General features: G+C 42.3%; 1 protein-coding gene across 1 annotated transcript in view; it reads left to right on the top strand.

The window, feature by feature from the left end:
- ERBIN (erbb2 interacting protein) overlaps positions 1-20,546 on the top strand; it is a 137,676-nt gene that overhangs the window by 54,228 nt on the left and 62,902 nt on the right. The window contains exons 4-5 of the mRNA XM_054177740.1: positions 7,105-7,302; positions 10,419-10,536. Of these exons, the coding sequence (XP_054033715.1) occupies positions 7,114-7,302; positions 10,419-10,536 (307 nt within the window). The 5' untranslated portion in view covers positions 7,105-7,113. The remainder of the gene's footprint in view (positions 1-7,104; positions 7,303-10,418; positions 10,537-20,546) is intronic.

Genomic DNA, 20,546 nt, shown 5'->3' with positions numbered 1-20,546 from the left:
AAAGTAAAACAAGATAGAAATATAATTTAAGCTCTGCTCACAATTTTCTTCATAGAATTGACACCTGGCATTGCTCTTCTGAGAGTTACCAAAATTATCTTGCTGCTCTGGCCCTTGGAGGTGAGGGCCTTTTTTTTCCCTTTATGGTTGGTTGTTTGGGGAGATTTCATTTTTATTATTTTTTTAATATAACACGTCATTGAGAGCTTGAAAAGTAGGTTAACCCCAGGAGAAACTCCTGAGTTTTGTTACCAACTAGTGAGTTCTGTGTTTCATCAAGCTAGAAGTAGAGTATTGCTGGTTTTGCTTATATCCTAGCAGCCGTAGAATCAGTAAAAGCAAAAATTATTTCTACCTTCTCTTCCTTTTATTTAACCCTCAAATGTAGGAAGCATCCTTCGTATTTCCATATTTAACAATTGCTTATTTGCTGTATTTGCTAATATGTCCCTTCTATTCTTGTTACAATTATTGTTGTTTCATGTGTAATGCCTTTAATTTCTTTTTTCCCTGTATGCTGTATGTGAGCAAACACAGTGTGATTTTTGGTATTTCCTGCCTGTGTGAGGACATACAGCTAACCCGATCTATTTCCTGCCACTTGTGCTCTCCCCCAGAGTGCAGCACTGCAGTTTATTGGGTTTTAGTGACCTGAGTGTTTGCAGGTCTCATTCAGTGCAGTGAATGACATAATCAATCTTGTCTTGCAGGTTTTTTTTTTGTTTGTTTGTTTGTTTTTTAATTCCTAGAAGAGACAGATATAGCTTCTGTAAGCCAGAAGAGACAGAAATAGTCTGTATTGGATGGAGGAGAAGGTGTAAATACCTTAACTTGGCATTGCCACCAAATGGGGCTTCAACACCTCAGTGCCTCGTACAAAAAGACAGTCTCATCATTGTATGTGCTATCTTATTATTTCAGCTTCATGGCAGTGGCCATCAGATTTGAGCTATGCTTTCCTCTCCTAAAGAGAACAAGAGAAATGATTGCAGAGAAAGAGACTTCTAAGCTAGAGTTTGCAAAGTGCTGGCTGCTGTCTTTTAAATTAAGATCTTGCCATTCCTGTCCAAGAGGATTGAATTCATTTTAGGGGAAGCCTGAACTAACCCTCAGTGGCCCGCCCAACTTCTTTACATGATTTGCTGATGAGCAAGAAGTGCCAAGTCATTTCTGAAATGAAAGAATGAAGCATAATTCTGTTCTTAATTTACTATGAGAGTTGAGGATGGTTTGTATTCTTTGAAGTACCAAGCTGTTTACAGTTTCCCAAAATTCATGAGGACCAGTGCTGTCGTTAGCTGGAAGAGCTTAATTTAAATTGTGCTTTGAGTTTTCTCTATATAGCATCTTTCATCACCAAGCCAAATAACTTGTGTATTGGTATCTTTAGGAGGAAAAAAACCATTTAACATCTGTAAAAAGAGGCTGGTTTATGGTTTTGGTATTTTTTTGTCCAGTGTAAGAATCTTCATTTCTTACTGATTTTTCTTTTTTTAAGGTAGAGGAAGTAATCAATTACTTTGGTTGGAGTAATTTAATTTTGTTTTAGTGGATTAAGTAAGATTGTTAATAAATGGCAGTTACTCTTTTTCATAATTCTGCTTCAGCAGGTTACATATTCCCCAGCACAATATTTCCCTTTCATGTGTTTATGCATCCTCAGCTCTAAAATTCTGAACTTGTTTGTAGGTAGTGGAGTGGACTAGAAAGAACCTGACCAGATATTTTTGTGGCTGACCCTTCATGTCTTTTTTTATAAATGTCTGAGAGCTGGTTTCATTTTCAGCTCTGCTGGAACTGCAGTGGGTAAACACTGTTTTGAAAGGCTGGAGCAGGGGGGGAAGTGCTTTCACCAGCTTAGTGCATGAGCTGTCACATCCTGTTAGCATCAGACAGGAAATTTAATGGACTAATGGTACAGTAAAACTATTGCTTTTAAAGCAAATTAACAGAGATTAGGAACAAAGTTCCTGTGAGCTTCAATTGCACTTATAACAAGCCTGAGTTCAGAATTTTCAAAGAAATGTGATGCCTAGAGGGCTGTGTATTCTGCTTCATTTTTTAATTTTAGTTTATTTTTATGCTCATGAAAGCATAGGTAGACGTGGTTACACAAAAATGTCCTATGGAGTTGTGGCAGATCTGTAGGTGCTGTTTGGCTGCTGGCTACATGGAATTGACATGAGAAGGGCATGTAGGGAATCATCTAAGAGTTCCAGGAAAGAGTAGTGTTTCAACTGGGTAATGCTGCTTCTTCTGGATTAACATTTAGCAAAATCAACAGCAAACTTGGATACATACTTCCTTTCGTTGGTCTTTCAAACCAATGCTTTGCTTTTTTGCTTCCAGTGATTTTGTTCTAGTCAGTATAAATTTGATTCTTTGTTTTGACATTGTATTGGGTTGACATTGCACAGTTTTGGGGGGTGTGGGGGAGGCTGCAGGTGTGGGGCCTGTGAGAATATGCTTGAAGGTGGCCCCAAGACAGATGGAGCTAGTTCCAGCCATCTCCAGGATAGACCCACTACCAGTCAAAGTTGATTGAGTCAGCCATAATGGTAGCACTTCTGTGATAATGTATTTTAAAAAGCATAAAAGTAGCCAGGAGAGAGAATATGTGAAAGAAACAACTAACACATCAATGCCAGAGCGGGGGGCAGGAGGTGCTGCACGTGCCAGAGCAGATTCCCTTCCAGTCTGTTGTGAAGACCGTGGTGAGGTAGGTTGTCCCTGTGCAGCCCATGGAGGTTGACAATGGAACAGATAGCCACCTTGCAGCAAGTGGAGGACCCCACACCAGAGGAGACTACTTGAAGGAGGCTGGAGGCTATGTCTCTGTGGGATGCCAGTACTTGAGTAGGCTTCTGGGAGGACCTATGGCCCTATGGACAGAGGACCCCATGCTGGGGCCGATTTGCTGTCAGGACTTGTGATCCTGCAGGATTCTGGAAGGACTACACCATGTGAAAAGGACACACACTGGGGCAGTTTATGAAGAACTGCAGCCCGTGGGAAGGACTCATGTTGGAGAAGATTGTGGAGGACTTTATTCTGTGGATGGGACCCTATGCTAGAGCAGGGGTAGCATGGGGAGGAAGGACTAGCAGAGACAATGTATAATACACTAACCACAATACCCTTTCCCCATGCCCTTGTGCCCCTCAAGGGAGAAGGGTGGAAATTTTGTGGGTGATAGAGTGGCTTGATGGACACCTGGCAGTCAGTCAACCCCAACAGTGGATGGCAGTCCACTGTTTTCATTGTGTAGGTCTAATAGAATTACAGTCTTTGCTCATTTTTTCCTAGTTTGTTTGTTGGTTTTGTTTTTCTTTTTTTGTTCTGGATACCAATTAATAGCACAGTTACTGTCTGCTTCTTACTTCACAGACATAGACAGCTGCTTGTTTACACTTCAACAAGAATTAACTGCTGCCTGGGGGGTTGATAGTTGTAATTAAATCATAGACTGGTCCTAGATACCTATTTGCTATTTGGTTAGATGGGAGGGGCAAATGTGTATCTGGAAGTAGAAAACCCACAATTTCAAAATAGAAGACTTGATGTTTAAGTCATTTTTTGTTTGTTTCTTTTTATTGGGTATCGTGGCCTTCTTGAACAAAACCCATAAGACTCCTTGGTCAGTTTGGCCTTGATTCTGAAACTTCAAGTGCTCCAAGTCATTCATGAACTCAAACTGGAGAGACTAAATGAGCTGAAATCTTTCTATCCAGTTGTGTAGAAATAAATCAATAAAGAGAAGATGAAGATTTGATGTAGGTTATGTTGGACAAATTGTATATAATTTCACAGAGAAATGTCTTTAATTTGTGAAACTCTTACTTCCCTGTCTTTTGATCGTACTGGTTAAATGCTGCCATTACACAGTACTTCATGGGGTGGTTGGAGTTGGATGGGGCCTTTGTAGATCTATTCCAAATTGCCTGCTCATGCAGGTACACCTAGATCGAGTTGCACAGGAACCTGTCCAGGTGGGTTTTGAAAGTCTCCAGAGGAGGAGACTGCATAACCTCTCTGGTTCAAGTGAAACTTCCTGTGTTCTAGATTTGTACCCTTGTTCCTTGTCCTATCATTGGCCACCTCTGAGAAGAGCCAGCCCCACCCTTTTGACCTCTATCATGTAGATACTTATAAGCATTTATAATATCCCTTCTCAGTCTTATTATTCCAGGCTAAGGAGCCACATGTCTCTCAGCCTCTTCTTGTAAGAGAAATATGCAAGTCCCCTTAGTAATAGGGGGACTCTCTCCAGGGACACAGAACTGCACACAATACTCCAGGTGCAGCCCCTCCGGGGCAGAGTAGAGGAGGAGGACAACCACCCTTGACCTGCTGGTCATGCTCTTGATGCACCCTAGAATACTGTTGGCTGCCTTGGCCAACACTGCAGGGTCATGGCAAACTTACTGTTCACCAGCTCTCCCAGGTCATTCTCCACAGAGCTGCTTTCTCACAGACCAACCCCTAACCTGTACTTGTTTGTGGGGTTATTCCTTCCCCACAGGTGCTGGACACTACACTTGCCCTTGTTGAACTTCATGAAGTTCACCTCTGCCTAACTCTCTGGCCTGGCCTTACTGAATGGAAGCACAGCTTTCTGGTGTGTCAGCCACTCCTTCCCAGAGCTAAGAGTATGCTCTATCCCCGCATCTGGGATGCTGATGAATGTTGAGCAAGACTGGACCTTATGCTGACTTGGGGAACACCACTAGCTGCAGGCCTCTAAATAGACCCTACACCATAGATCACAACCCTCTGAGCTCTGTCATTCAGGTAGTTCTCAATCCACCTCTCTGTCCACTCATCTAACCCACATTTCCTGAGCTTACCTATGAGGATGGTAAGGAGACAGTGTCAAAAGCCTTGCTAAAGTCAAGGTAGACAACATCACTGCTCTTAGTAACCCAGTTGGCCACACCATCATAGGATGCTATCAGATTGGTCAAGCATGATTTCCCATTCAGGAATCCATGCTGACTACTCCTGATAATCTTTTTTTCTCCCTGCGCTTACAAATGACCTCCGGAAGGAGCTGTTCCATCAGCTTTCCAGGGTTGGAAGTAAAGCTGACTGGCCTGTAGTTTCCTGGATCCTCCTTCTTGCGCTGTTTGACATTGGCTTTCCTCCAGGCCTCAGAAACCTCCCCTGTTCTCCATGACCTTTCAAAAATGATTGAGCTTAGCAATAACCTTAGCCAGCTTCTTCGGTACTTGTGGGTGCATCGCATTGGGGCCCACAGATTTGTGGGTGTCCTGCTTCTCTGGGTGATCTCAACCCAGTCCTCTGTGATTAGGGGAGAGTCTGCCTTCCTCTAGACTTTTCCTGTTATCTCCAGGGACTGAGGGCCAGCCTTAGCAGTAAATACTGAAGCAAAGGCAGCTTCCAGTAACTGCCTTCTCTGTGTCCTCTGTCACCAGTATTGGTTGACAGTAGGCTGAACATGAGCCAGCAGTGTGCCCAGGTAGCCAAGAAGGCCAATGGCATCCTTGCCTGTATCAGGAATAGTGTGGCCAGCAGGAGCAGGGAGGTCATTCTGCCCCTGTACTCAGCAGTGGTCAGGCCACACCTTGAGTCCTGTGTCCAGTTCTGGGCCCCTCACTCTAGGAAAGATGTTGACTTGCTGGAACATGTCCAGAGAAGGTCAGTGAGGCTGTTGAGAGGTCTCAAGCCCAAACCCTAGGAGAGTTTGAGGGAGCAGGGGTTGTTTAGCCTGGAGAAGAGGAGGCTCAGGACCTTCTTGCTGTCCACAACTACCTGAAGGGAGGTTGTTGCCAGGTGGGGGTTGGTCTCTTCTCCCAGGCAACCAGCACCAGAACAAGAGGACACAGTCTCAAGCTGTGCCAGGGGAGGTTTAGCCTGTATGTTAGGAAGAAGTTCTTCATAGAAAGAGTGATTTGCCATTGGAATGTGCTGCCCAGGGAGGTGGTGGAGTCACCATGACTGGAGGTGTTTAGGAAGAGACTTGATGGGGTGCTTGGTGCCATGGTTTAGTTGATTAGATTGTGTTGGGTGATAGGTTGGACTTGATGATCTTGAAGGTCTTTTCCAACCTGGTTAATTCTATCCCTCTCCCCTTCCCTCTCCCCTTCCCTCTCCCCTTCCCTCTCCCCTTCCCTCTCCCCTTCCCTCTCCCCTTCCCTCTCCCCTTCCCTCTCCCCTTCCCTCTCCCCTTCCCTCTCCCCTTCCCTCTCCCCTTCCCTCTCCCCTTCCCTCTCCCCTTCCCTCTCCCCTTCCCTCTCCCCTTCCCTCTCCCCTTCCCTCTCCCCTTCCCTCTCCCCTTCCCTCTCCCCTTCCCTCTCCCCTTCCCTCTCCCCTTCCCTCTCCCCTTCCCTCTCCCCTTCCCTCTCCCCTTCCCTCTCCCCTTCCCTCTCCCCTTCCCTCTCCCCTTCCCTCTCCCCTTCCTCATCACACACCTCGTTCATAAGCAGGCCCACATTTTGCTGGGTACCTTTTCCTTCTAAGGTACTTAAAAGAAGTGCTTCTTGTTATTTTTTACATCCTTTCCCATATTTCATTCCAAGAGGGCCTTAGATTTCCTTATAGCATCCCTATATACTCTGGCAGCATTCCTGCATTCCTCCCAAGTGGCCAGTTCCTTTTTCCACCTTCTGTCAGCTTCCTTCTTCCACTCAAGGTTTTGCAGAAGCTCCTTGCTCATCCATGCAGGGCTGCTGCCTCTTTTGCTTGATTTCTTACAGATGGGGATATACCACTCTTGAGCTTGGAGGAGGTGGTGTTTGAGTATTAACCAGCTCTACTCATCCCTCCTCAGGGGTGAGAGAAAAGCTAAAAGTCATCCTTTGTAAAGGTAGGAATAAGCTGTGTTATAAAAAAGTAGAACTGTTACTTTGTCCTCTGGGGTCTGTAGGTGTTTTGACGCCATTTAATGCCACTACTGATCTGTTGTGTTTAGAAGAAAATTAATAGTTTTGCTGTCCTCCCTCATGCACATGTGTACACACACAGGTATGTCTGTACTACTTTCTTTCCTAAGCATTTAGCAGCCATTGAAAGTTTGAGAAGCTGCCTGTGTGAGTATTTCTGTGTTTGTCTTGGTTTTTAAATCAACCGATTTTTGCTTTACAGTGCCTGAAGATGACAACAAAGCGGAATTTGTTTGTGCGGCTGGTGCCATGCCGCTGTCTGCGTGGAGAGGAGGAAACAGTCACTACACTTGATTACTCTCACTGCAGCTTGGAACAGGTGCCTAAGGAGATTTTTACTTTTGAAAAGACATTGGAAGAACTCTATTTAGATGCTAATCAGATTGAAGAGCTTCCAAAGGTATGTTGGCTGGCTTTCCTTTTTGTTGCATGTATTAACTCTCTTACTTCATCAGCACTGTAGATGCAGATGGTGTCTCGCTTCCCACTTCACCTTTTAGGCTGCAGTTTGCCAAATATTTTAAAGTAAATGTTTGTCCCAGAAAAAGCAGCCCTGCTAGAAGGAATTTAAGTAGTATTTATGCTCTTGAGAAGTGATCAATGAAAACCTATACTTGCACATTTAATAGAGCTAATAGCATGTAAGTTAAAACCAGACACTTTGTAAAAGTCTGTTGCAGTTTTTAAATTCTTGTCTCTCTTTTTCATTCTTGTCTCTTCCCAAGCAGATATTTCTTTAGAGTTACTCTATGTTTTAGTAGCTTGGTTTCAAAACCTTCATATTGACCATAGAGGTAGTTTTTTCAAATTATTTCAGAACTTAATTTCTGTCTGTCATTCTTTATTGGCAAACAATAAAATTGGGTGCTTAAAAAACCAGAACCAAGTACCTTTCGTAGGAATGAAAAAAACAAAAAAAATATTCTTGCATTATGTTCTTATTTACCAAGTCATAATAGCTAAGCAAACATCTCACTACCAAACTCGTAATTCTCAATAAATTCTTTTTATTAAGAGGAAGAAAGACTGTACCGTGGTGATCAGATGGATGCATGTTGGTGTTTCAGATGAGAACCAAGGCTTAGTCTGCTTTGTCTTCCTTTTCTCACACCATTCGATTTCATTAGTCAGTTCCTATACAAAATCCAATTTTGACACATGAACAAACTGGGAGGTGAGCAGTCTAGCCTTGGTCTAGGCTAATACATTATACATTCTATTAGAAAGCCTGCTTAAACATATGTATTCTGTTCTTTTTTACTTTGCTGAACTGCAGGGGCCTGTAATAGGCTATTTCAGGTATAATATGTTATCCTTACAGGCTTATTTTTGAAAAGGGAAGTACTTTTTTGAAGCTGTTAAGTAATTTTGGTCATAATTTTTTACTACTCTTTCAATGTCCATAAGAAAAAACCCACATACAAATACTGCAAAGGAAGAAGCAGAGAGATTAGGGAGCGGTGAATGCATAATAAGGTGTTTTACTTAATAATTTGACAGAAATTATGATCTTAAACTACCCATAGAAGGTCCATAGGAGAAGGCCCATAGGGGAAGGCCTGTAACATTTGAAATGATCCTAGCTGATCTGGAGCCAGGGTTTCAAGCTGTGTGTGCTTTTTCCCTACCCCAAGCTTTTATTAGTCTTTTAAATAGGAAAAAAAGTGAAGTTTCTAATTAAGGCATATCAGATGAAGGGTGTGGTGTACTTACTAGGCTGCATCCAACTTTTGGAAGCTTTAACACATTCCCACTCTCCTCCTTGCCCTGGCGGTGTGTTCTTATCCCTGTTTTGCAATCTGCTGCCTTTTCTACACCACAACACATCTGGTTTGGGACTATCATCACTCTGATCATTGAATTGGTCTATTGGTGTTGGTGGATTTATATATTTTTTTTAATTGCCTTCAATCTTTTAAGAAATATTGGAGCATACTCCAGCATGCTCACAGTATGGTTCTTACAGTGTATCTCCTTAATTTAGTTCACTGTCTGAGGGCACAGCGTAAGTAAAGTGTGGTGGTGAAGGACTTTGCTTTCAACAAAGTGCTGGTGTGCAGTGTCAGTTTCAAAAGTTACCTGGCATTTTATGTGGTATCATCTTCTTTGCTACATCACACATGAAAATGTGCTTTGTTTATCCCACGGTGTACATTTGAGCTGAAAAGCTCAAACTGTAGCAGTTTTCATTTAATTCTCACTTTGCTGTTTGGAAGACATTGGAATTCTGCAGTAAAAATAGTCTGTAACTATGTGATTATTGCTGTTTAGTGACAGTAATGATCATATACTTAACCACTGAATATATAAACAATAAAAAGTACAATAACAACAAAATGAACAACTGAAAACTCAACATCATCCAAAACTCCCTTCCTCCTTATTTTCCATTAACGACACTGCAATTCCTGACTGATTTACTTTTCCTGACTGACTTCTTACAGTTTTCAGGGATGAGTTTTAAGTATATATTCTTGCCCAAAGTACTGAAATCAGAGAATGGCTCCAAAACACACAAGCTTATCAAAGTTCTCCTTCCCATATGAAATCCTAAGTAACTTGTAACTCTTCAGAGCATTAATGGTACCAATGAGTTCTAACAAGTGCACATTTCTGAGGAATTGGACACGTCATTAGGGAAGTTAAAGCTTATTCCTTGAACTGTCCATCTTGCTAATTTATGTCTGCTGTTGTTCTGAGGTGGTATATGCAAATATGGTTAGCTCAAGCAGTTTGTAGTTGAAATAATGGTCTTGTAATTGAGAGACACCCATGAAATTTTGGTTGAACTAAGCCCTTTGTTACGATGTTGATCAGGATAAATTTTCTTAGTTGCAGAACACATCCTAGTCTTGCCTGACCTTCTCTCAGAATTCCAAAGGAAAAGAACATTAAGACAATGTGTGATCTTGTCAGAGTTGTTGGGAAACAATGTTGACCTTAAATAGTTCAGGTGAACTAGTTCAACTGTGTTCTTGAAAGATTTATTTTGTAGTATCTTTAAGTTTCCTGCATATCATTTGAGGACTTTTCTTCCATTAGACTAATACTACTTCCCAAACTTTGTAATTTCTAAGGCTTTATAAGAATCTGAAGGCACTTTGCATATAGGAAGAGATCAGGCTTTGAGCTAATACTTACTGAAAATTATAATGCATGTATACAGAAGTTTTTTTTTGAAGAAACTCTCATCTCTGGGGTATCACACGGCATTTAAGTTATGGGAAGTAATGTAACTATAATGTAACTACAGATCACAATTTCAGAGAAAATGGAACTTGTAAGAAGTGTTGAGTATAGCTTCTGGCTTGCAGTTTTTTGCTTTCCTATGCATTGCAAACTTAGTCAATTTTGAATAAAACTAGTTAAATAAAGTTTTTGTAGTCAAAGTCTCTGCGTAGTCTGGCATTCAAGCTGTGAGGTCAGAAGTTCAAAAGGGATTAAAACCAAAAGCTGTATAGATAAATCTAAGAGAAAGTTGCATTCTTTTTTTTTTCTTCTCCTTTGTTTCAACAGCAACTTTTTAACTGTCAGTCTCTGCACAAGCTGAGTTTGCCAGACAATGATCTAACCACATTGCCAGCATCCATTGCAAATCTCATTAATCTCAGGGAACTGGATGTCAGCAAGAATGGTAAGTCAGTTCACTTAATAAATTGAGGTAACTAAAAGGCAAATCACCATTGACTGTACAAAGACACTGGTGAAAATGTAATTTTTAAAAGCTACACAGCTAGTAAATTTTAAATTACTACTCTAAATCACCACTTAATGTGAAAAATGATCTTTTATGGTCCTGCTGTGATATTTAATACCTCAGATTGTTTGGTTTGTACTTTGAGATTCATTACGGAAAACTGATAAAATACTTTATAATATTTAAAAATGCATATCCTCATATATGTTACTTCTAGTGGCTTTCATTGTGTTTCACTATACTGACGAGAGTTTGCACAAGAACTTGCAACATTTTTTGGGATTCTGTTGTTATATTTTGTTTCATATAAAAATTGTTTTCGGTTTGGTTTAATGAGATGTGTGAAAGCCGTAGTAGCACTTGGCTATTCTGCTGTCCTACCCTGGACATGATAACTTCTGTCTCATGGACAATGACTGGTCCATTTGTCTGACTTGTTAAAAATCTGTCATTCTGTGTGAGTCAGCCTTTTATGAATTATGAAGTGTTGTCAGCCAAGTGTCGTATACATGGTGTTTTATTAATGCTGATGCTTTGGCAGGCTAGCAGATACGTGCAACTGTGAGAAAATGGGAAGAACTTACATTGTAATCAGACTTAGTTGTGTGGCTTATTTAAGAGAAAACAAAAGTTCAATTGTCATGTTAATTGATAAGTTTATAATAGAAATGTCTTACTAATTAAAAGTGAAGTAAGAAGACTTCTTGAAATCATATTAAATCCATTGTTTTATTTGGACAGCTAGCTAATTGTGACTCTGCCAAGCTGAGTGAGTCCTGTTCTGTTGAGAAAGTACTCTGGTTGTTGAGATGTTGGCATTCTCCTAGATTGGACATTGTAGCTCTATTTGTGCTTAAAATGTTATTTTATTATTTCTGCCTAATGGATGCAGCATTTAGAGTGATAAATCGAGCAGCTTGTCACTGCTCTGTTCCTGGTACTAGTGAATTAATAGTCTTTCTTAAAGAACACTGGCCTTAAACTTTCGTTGTGTCACACAACAGAGAAATAATCATCTTTTTGTCCTAGGCTGAACTGTTGAAAGAACTTTTTCCAACACAATTTCTCAGTGCAAGAGACTTAGAAGCAGCAAAAGGACATTTGCCTTCCAGTGCTGGCAAATTCCGTAGCTTATGTACATAAATAGGCAGCTGGTACCAGCTAGAGTTACTTCTCTGTCCAAAATGGTGTAACCTTTAGATAAGCCTTTAGAGAGCTGCTGAAAAGAGCACTTGTTCTAATGAGGCATATAAAGAATTTAAGGAGGCAATGGCTGAACTATCCCAGCAAACTGTGAAGCTCTGTTTTCTAGGGGTTGTTTTGTTCTGTTGTTGATAACCTTTCAGAGAAACGTCAGGACACAAGCTAATTTAAACTATTATCATGTGTCTGTTCTCTGTCTTACCACAGTTTGGACAGCTTTGCTGCCTAGTGTTGCACATCAAAAATAGTTCTGAGGTCACATGCCTGTTTACTTGGGACATCTTTTCTCCCAGTATTCCTGAAAGCTGTGTTACACTCAGAAAATAAAACAGGGTCCCTGTTTGTCCTTGTTGGATGCAATGAGAAATAGTGCTTTTTGTTTCATTTAGGAGGCTGTATATTAGATGTTAGATGGTTAGATGTTAGCTTTTGAATACTACCATACATGAAATCTGAAAGTATTTTCATGAAAGATAGTTGAGCTGTTTGTGTCATAGGCATAATCAAATGTCTTGACTGAAGAGAGAAGTATTGAATTTTCTAAAGAGCTGATAAAAAAGTCAAGAATGAACCCTTAGTTTTAAAATGTGTTCAAATTACTTTATGAATTGTGGAGTCTATCTCACAAGGGGAGACCTGTCACACAGGAAAGCATCCAGTTTTCTAAGTAGAACTGCAGAAACCTGTGAATAATGTTCGATGTCTAGATGAAAAACCAAAATTGCAGAAATTTTTCGAAGTTGGACATTTGTTACCAAAAAGTATTAGTACAAGAAAGCATCTTCATGGTGTTTTAATAACTCATAAAAGGTCACGCCTTTTTTGCTTCAGGCTGGGCCTGATCCCTTGGCCATCCTGTAAGTTCTGTGTGATTGCACACAAGATGATCTGTTCCATAATCTTGCCTGGCACTGAGGTCAGGCTGACAGGTCTGGAATTCCCTGGTTTCTCCTTCTGGCGTTTCTTGTGGATGGGCATCACCTTGGCCAGCTTCCAGTCCTCTGGGACCTCTCCAGTGAGCCAGGACAGTTGAAAAATGATGGAGAGTGGCTTGGCCAGCACATCTGCCAGCTCTCTCAATACCCTAGGATGGATCCCATCTGGTCCCATGGACTTGTGGGGATCCAAGAGGCTGAGCAGGTCTCTAGCTACTTCCCCCTGGATTACAGGTGAACTATATTGCTCCCTGACCCCATATACCAGCTCAGAAGGCCACTTGTCTGGAAGACAACCTGTTCTGCTATTAAAAATTAAGACGAAGGTGTTAAGCACCTCTGCCTTTTCCTCATCTTTAGTTACAATATCCCCCTCCATGTCCACTAAGTAGTGGAGGTTGTCCTCTTGCCATTAATATATTTGTAAAAGGATTTTTTGTTGTCCTTCACAGCAGTGGTCAGTCTAAGCTCTAAACGGGCTTTTGCCTCTCTACCTTTTTTTCCTGCATCACCTAGCAACATCCTTAAACATTTCATGGGTAACCTCTCCTTCCTTCCAAAGATGATACACCCTCTTTTTTTCCCTTAGTTCTTTTAGAAGTTCATTGCCCATCCAGGCTGGCTGTCTGCCCCAGCGGCTCATCTTCTGGCACATTGGCACAGCCTGTTCCTGCACCTTCAAGATTACTTTCTTGAAGTAGGTCCAGCCCTCTTGGACTGCATGGTTTTTAAGGGCTGCTTCCCAAGGTACCTTCTGAGTTAGGTCCTTAAGTAGCCTGATGTCCACCCTCCAGAAGTCCAGAGTGGAGGTTTTGTTGCTGCCCCTCTTAGCTTGACTGAATTTTTAAAACCCTAGGCAACCAGCACCAGAACAAGAGGACACAGTCTCCAGCTGTGCCAGGGGAGGTTTAGGCTCAAGGTGAGGAGAAAGTTCTTCACAGAAAGAGTTATTGGTCATTGGAAGGTGCTGCCCAGGGAGGTGGTGGAGTCAATGTCCCTGGAGGTGTTCAAGAAAGGATTGGACATGGCACTTGAAGCCATGGTTTAGTTAGTCATGAGGTGTTGGGTAATAGGTTGGACTTGATCTCTGATGATCTCTGAGGTCTTTTCCAACCTGGTTGATTCTATGATTCTGTCACTGGTTGCCTGGGAGAAGAGACCAACTCCCACCTGGCTACAGCGTCCTTTCAGGTAGCTGTAGAGAGCAATAAGGTCTTTCCTGAGCCTTCCTCTTCTCCAGGCTAAACAACCCCTACTCCCTCAAACTCTCCTCCTAGGGTCTGGGCTTGAGACCTCTCAACAGCCTCACTGACCTTCTCTGGACACATTTAAGTATCTCAATGTTCTTCTTAAATTGAGGAGCCCAGAACTGAACACAGGACTCAAGGTGTGGCCTAACCAGTGTTGAGTACAGGGACACAATGACTTCCCTGCTCCTGCTGGCCATACTATTCCTATACAGGCTAGGATGCCATTGGCCTTCTTGGCCACCTGGGCACACTGCTGGCTCATGTTCAGCCTACCATCAACCAGTATCCCCAGGTCTCTTTCTGCCTGGCCACTCTCCAGCCACTCTGACCCCAGCCTGTGGCACTGTGTGAGGTTGTTGTGGCCAATGTGTAGAACCCCGCACTTGGATCTGTTAAATCTCATGCCCTTGCACTCTGCCCATCTGTCCAGCCTGTCAAGGCCCCTCTGCAGAGCTCTCCTACCCTCCAACACATCAACACCTGCCCCCAGCTTGGTGTCATCTGCAAAATTGCTAATGGTGGACTCTATCTCCTCATACAGATCATCAGTAAAGATATTGAACAGGATGGGGCCCAGCACTGATCCCTGGGGAACACCACTAGTGACTGGCCGCCAGCTGGATGTGGCACCATTCACTACCACTCTCTGGGCTCAGTCCTCCAGCCAGTTCCTAATGCAGCACAGAGTGCTGCTGTCCAAGCCATGGGCTGACAATTTGGCCAGGAGTTTGCTGTGGGGGACGGTGTTGAAGGCCTTGCTGAAGTCCAGGTAGACTACATCCACAGCCTGCCCCACACCCACCAGGCAGGTCACCTGATTGTAGAAGGAGATCAGGTTGGGCAGGCAGGACCTGCCCCTCCAAAATCTGTCTTGGCTAGGTCTGATCCCTTGGCCGTCCTGCAGGTGTGCTGTGATTGCACTCAAGATGACCTGTTCCACAATCTTGCCTGCCACTGAGGTCAGGCTGACAGGCCTGTAGTTTCCAGGTTCTTCCATCCAGTCCTTCTTGTGGATGGGCATCACACTGGCCAATTTCCAGTCATCTGGCACATCTCCAGTGAGCCAGGACTGGTGCTAAATGATGGAGAGTGTCTTGGCCAGCTCATCTGCCAGCTCTCTCAGCACCCTAGGATGGATCCCATCCGGTCCTAGGGACTTGTGACTATTCAAGTGGCTCAGCAAGTCCCTAGCTGCTTCCTCCTGGATCACAGGGGAACTATACTGCTCCCTGACCCCATATACCAGTACACGAGGCCAGTTATCCTGAAGCCCTTCTGTCTTACTGTTGAAAATTGATGCAAAGAAAGTATTTAGTACCTCTACCTTTTCCTCATTTTTGGTTACAATATTCCCCTCCAAGTCCAATAAAGAGTGGAGGTTATTCTTGCCCCTCGGTTGATTAGCCCGGAGAAGAGGAGGCTCAGGGGAGACTGTACTGCTCTCTACAACTATCTGAAGGGAGGTTGTAGCCAGGTGGGGATTGGTCTGTCCTCCCAGGCAACAAGCATCAGAATAAGAGGACACAGTCTCAAACTGTGCCAGGGGAGGTTCAGACTGGATATTAGGAAGTGGTGTTGGATGATGGGTTGGATGGGATGATCTTGAAGCTCTATTCCAACCTTGTCTGGTCTGGTCTGTTCTGTTCTGTTCTATTCTATTCTATTCTGTTCTGTTCTAATGCTTTTTATTGTGCTTCACAGAAGTTGCCAGTTTAAGTTCTAACTGCTTTTGCCTCTAATTTTTCTCCTTCATGATCTAACCACATCCTTAAACATATATCAAGTTACCTCCCTGCCTTTCCAAAGGTGATAGATCTTCTTTTTCCCTCCTTAATTCCTTCAAAAGATTCTTGCCATCCAGGCCAGTCACCCTTTCCCATGGGCTCATCTTTTGGCACATTGGGACAGCCTGTTCCTGTGCCTTCAAGAGTTCCTGTTTGAAGTAGGTCCAACCATCCTGGATCCCTTTGCTCTTAGGGGCCACTTCCCAAGGTACTTTCCAGGTTAGTTGCTTAAATAATCTGAAGTCTGCCCTCCAGAAGTCCAAGGTAAGGGTTTTGTTGTTGCTCCTCCTTGTTTCCCTGCATATTGAAAACTCCTGCAAGTCAAGCAAGGCCTCACCCCTGGTAGGCTCGCACAGAAGCTGTCTCAAGAAGCTGTCCTCCATACACCCTTAAGAGCCTTCTGGACTACCTCCTCTCTTCTGTGTTAAGTTCCCAGCAGATATCTGGCAGGTTAAAACCATCCACAAGAACAAGGTCTGGCAATCTTGAGATGCCCTCCAGCTGCTTGTAGAATACTTCATCTGCCTCTTCATCCTGGTTAGGTAGTCTATAACAGACTCCAACCAGGATATCAGTTTTGCTAGCCTTACCTCTGATTTTTACCCATAGGCACTCAGTCCTTTCATCCTTAACCTCAAGTTCTGTGGTGTTGAGAGAATCCCTAGTAAACAGGGCCACCTCTCCTCCTCTTCTCCCTTGCCTGTCTCACCTAAAGAGCTTATAATCATCCAGTGCAGTGCTCCAGTTGTGTGAATCATCCCACTGCGTTTCTGTAATAGCAACTGCATCGTAATTTTCCTGGTGTACCAACGCTTTCAGTTTCTCTTGTTTGTTACTCATCAGGAAATCCAGTGGAGTTTGTTTTCAGAATTTTGTAAGCATTTTGTAAGATTTTTTTCAATTAGATTTTTGTGAAAGAAGCAAAAGATTTTCTAGGAAGGAAACTTCTCTTTCTCTGATAGGTTAAATCTGTGACAGATTTGGTTTTTCAGTTTTACTTGAGAAAGGTAGGTTCCCTTCACAGATCTCCAAACTTACAGATTTTTTCCTTTAAAAAGAGAGAGACAAAGCCAGGCTTCTGTAATGTTTATATCCAAGGAAAACCATGTTGCAAGGAATTTGGCACTTCTGGGACACTTAAGTGTACAAGAGAACCTACTGATGTTACATATAGCAGGTTTCAAATGCTTTTGGGATATCTGTTTGCAGAACTAGAAAAAAGGACATTTGGAAGAGCTGCTCCTCTTTCTTGACTACTTTTTCTTTTTTTTTTTTTTTGTTTTAATTACTTTAGTAAAGCCAGAGGCTTCTAAACTGCTTGATGGTGACTAGAGTACTGAGTACCACCATTTGCACAGGGACATTGAGGCCAGTCTTGGGCTGAACTGTAATTCCAGCTCTGAAAAGGAGAGGAAGGTGTTGCTGCTGCCTTATAGCCTGGTCAGGCCTCACCGGGAAACCTGAGATCCTGGGTGATCTGAAACTATCTACAGTAAGGGATCCCCTGAGAATTTTCAAAAAAGGAATGGCTATTCAAAAGGAGGGATGTATGGGTCAGCACTGTGCAGGGAAATGATTCATCTGACACGATGCTTACTTTGGATAATGAGAAGTGCTGGTTTTAATTCAGAAGATATGCAGAAATCCTGAATACATGAGAGTAGAGCCTGACTGATACTTTCATTTAAGTTTTCTGTTCAGAAATTCAGATTTTGCAAAGAGATTTTATGTAATCTTAGGGAGCATTCTGATGTGTATTCGTGACCAGCGTAAATATTTTTTTCCCCATATTTGATCCATATTGACTGGAAGGACAGTTGTAGCAGAGGCCGAAGTGCAACAAAACAAGAAGCTGCTCCTTTTGTGGTGGGAGCTACCTTCAAGCAGGTCTGAAAAACTGCTTTCCTGGAAGCTGAAACCAAGATGAATAGATTAGCTGATGAAAGAATGTACATAATTAAGATTGATTTCATATTCAGGCAAACTGAACCAATACATTTGCCTCTCTGTTCTCTATACTTCTAAAGGTTCAGAGTGGGATGGGTGCTCAGCAGGCTGTAGTTTCATTTATTTTGCAGCAAGAGGACTTTTTGATATGCCTTTTTTTTGGAGGTAATTTCCCTTTACAATCCCCACAAACTGAGAGGTGTAGCTATATGTTGTTTTCTTTGAGGATGTCACCCATGTGGCTTGCACAGGTCTCATGTATTAGTGATTTTCTTCCTGCTTTCTAGGAATTGAACCAATACTTATTTTGGCAAACCTATTTAAAGTGTCTGTGTGACAAAAGGTGGAACTTGATGGGGAGGTGCTGCTGTATAGCTGTAACAGTTTCAATAACAGAAGTTTTGGCATCTGACTGTGAAGAAAAAATACGACAACATGACTAGAATATGAACAGCAGAGCAAGCCCCCAACTGCAGTAGGACTGAAACAGTAGGGGGATGTCAGATCTTGGATTCGTTTCAGTGAAGGATTCTGCCAGTGGCAGATGCAACTTGCACAATTTTCTGTAAGTTTGGAATTCCTAGTATTTCTTGAGTGGAAATAAAAATTACGTGATGAAGGAAAAATGTTGTCCCAGTTTTCTCTCCTGTTCATCAAGTTATGGTGACCCTGGTGGATAGGAAAGGATTACACTGTGTAAGGGAGATGAGTGTAACTCCAGATGGTGAGTGGGTCTCCCAATTATACCTAAAATTGCCTTAATCCAGTCTAAATAGAGGGACATTTGTGCACATTTGTTCTGACAAGATGTGCCAAAGCAATTGCTGCTCTCTGGGGCGTTAGAGATCAGGCAAAATTCTGTAGTTCAGCTCTGTTATGTGATCCAGAAATGAGGTTGATTACCTTTAGATTTGTGGCCATTGACCTGAAATCCCTACATGACCTTTTTTGGTATGGCCTTTGGGCATGTGATATAGCTGGTCTGGGATCATGAGTAAACACTACTTTCTAGGCTAGGCTGGCTAGCTGATGAGTTTTTGCCAAGTACAGTTCTGAACACTGAATGCTTTCTGCTTTCAGGTTACTCCAAACAAGAATTTTAGATTCTTCTTCCTTATCTCACTGCCAAATTTTCTTTCATCCTGTTTCCCCACTCCCCCACTTGAAAAAAAAATATATTTGGGTTTTGTAGAAACACAACAGTGAGTTTTTAACAGTGCCTTAAATTTGAGAAAACAGGAAGGAAGGAGCAGACAAATACTAAAAGGTGTTATGTAAATCTCGCTGCTATGGAAAACTAGACTACAAAAAGAACTGATCTCAATTCAGTTTGGATCTGGTGCTTAGAATTACAGATTACGAGCAAATTGCGTTTTCTCTTGTTGTGCTTTGCAAATGGCTGTCCTCCACAGCTATGATGGTTTGGGGGTTTTTTTTGGGAAACAGCATGATCTGTGTATCAACTACAGCACTCAAATTGCTTAGGGTAATGGTTGTTACAATATAAAGCAGGAAACAACAGGATGAAGAATGTGTCTATACGATGATTCTCAAGAAAAGTCAGGTAAGGCTATAACAGATGAGATAACCCCCAAGTAATTTGTTGCACCATTTGATACAGTCCTTTGAGTATTAGTGTATAAAGTAGTGTCCTGGTTTGAGTTAGAACAGACCTAGCTTTGTTCAGGAATTTTACTTTTCAATTCAGTTTCTTCTAAGTAACTGCGCTTTCTGAAGTTAACAGCTGACAGTGTCTGCTTCTAGAAGTGGATAATGATTGATGTTTATAATTATTACTGAAAGGCTGATGTTTACTATTATTCACAAAGGCTCTTACACTTGCTCCTGTGCAGACTGAGGTCACTGCTAAATCTTGTGTATCATGTTGGTGGAGCAGAAAGTAAAAGGCTGCACCTGTGTTTAGAGGATCACATGGGAAGGGTGGCTAAAAACTGAACAACTAGGAGTTTCATTCCATATATTCATGTATTCTATGTATTCAGTATAAAGCTGAGCACCAAGCTCTCTTCTTTGGTGATGTCTGAAGAGGATTCTGCCCATTCTGCCTTTAATTCTGTGTTCTTGAATACAATTCCATAATCCAGTTTCCATCTGCTGCTGCATCCAGTTTGGGACTGTCCCAGTGCAGGCCACAGCATCAGTAACAGTGATGTAATTGCCACCAGGGGGGCACCTCCAATCCTTAAGTCTCTTTCCCTTACTCCTTTGCTGCTCCACTGCAGGAAGGGAGAGGGGTTAATAGAGAGAAACTTTATCTCCTCTTTAACTCCTCTAGTGGCGAGCCCAGCCCTAACCCTTGACAAGGAAGCAGTGGAAAAAAACAACCCACAATCAAAATGGGATTTAGAAAGGAATGTGGATCTCAATTTGCAGTGCTCATTTGATCAGATGCTTGCGGAGGGTGAGGGTGGCTATCAAATAGATTAATTAGCACAGTGTTACAAAAGGAGTGCAGAAAGATGTGGTCATGGAGATCCATGAGAATTACTGAGCTTTCTTAATAGGGAAGAAGATTAAGGACACTGAGGATAGCTAGAAAGTAGAGAAACCAGGAACAGATAATCTTAAAAAGTGCTCTTTAAAGCCCTTTGTCCTTCTGTCATATAGTTTTCCATTGTTCTCTGCTTTCCTACTTTTCTTTCTTACTTTCTCTTAAATTTGCTTTCTTGGTGGGAGAACTGAAAGAATAATAACCCAACTATAATAAGTGCATGTTTCTTGTATGCAGGAGGAATATTGCTAAGGTAGGTTGTACAGCCAGTTAGTAAAATGCAGCTTCCCATCCTATGGTAGAGAGTAGTGGTCTC

Source organism: Dryobates pubescens, chromosome Z (assembly GCF_014839835.1).
Source record: "Dryobates pubescens isolate bDryPub1 chromosome Z, bDryPub1.pri, whole genome shotgun sequence".
In the NCBI taxonomy this organism is placed as follows: domain Eukaryota; kingdom Metazoa; phylum Chordata; class Aves; order Piciformes; family Picidae; genus Dryobates; species Dryobates pubescens.
The sequence above is the reverse complement of the archived record's forward strand: the minus strand, read 5'-3'. Positions and strand labels throughout refer to the sequence as shown.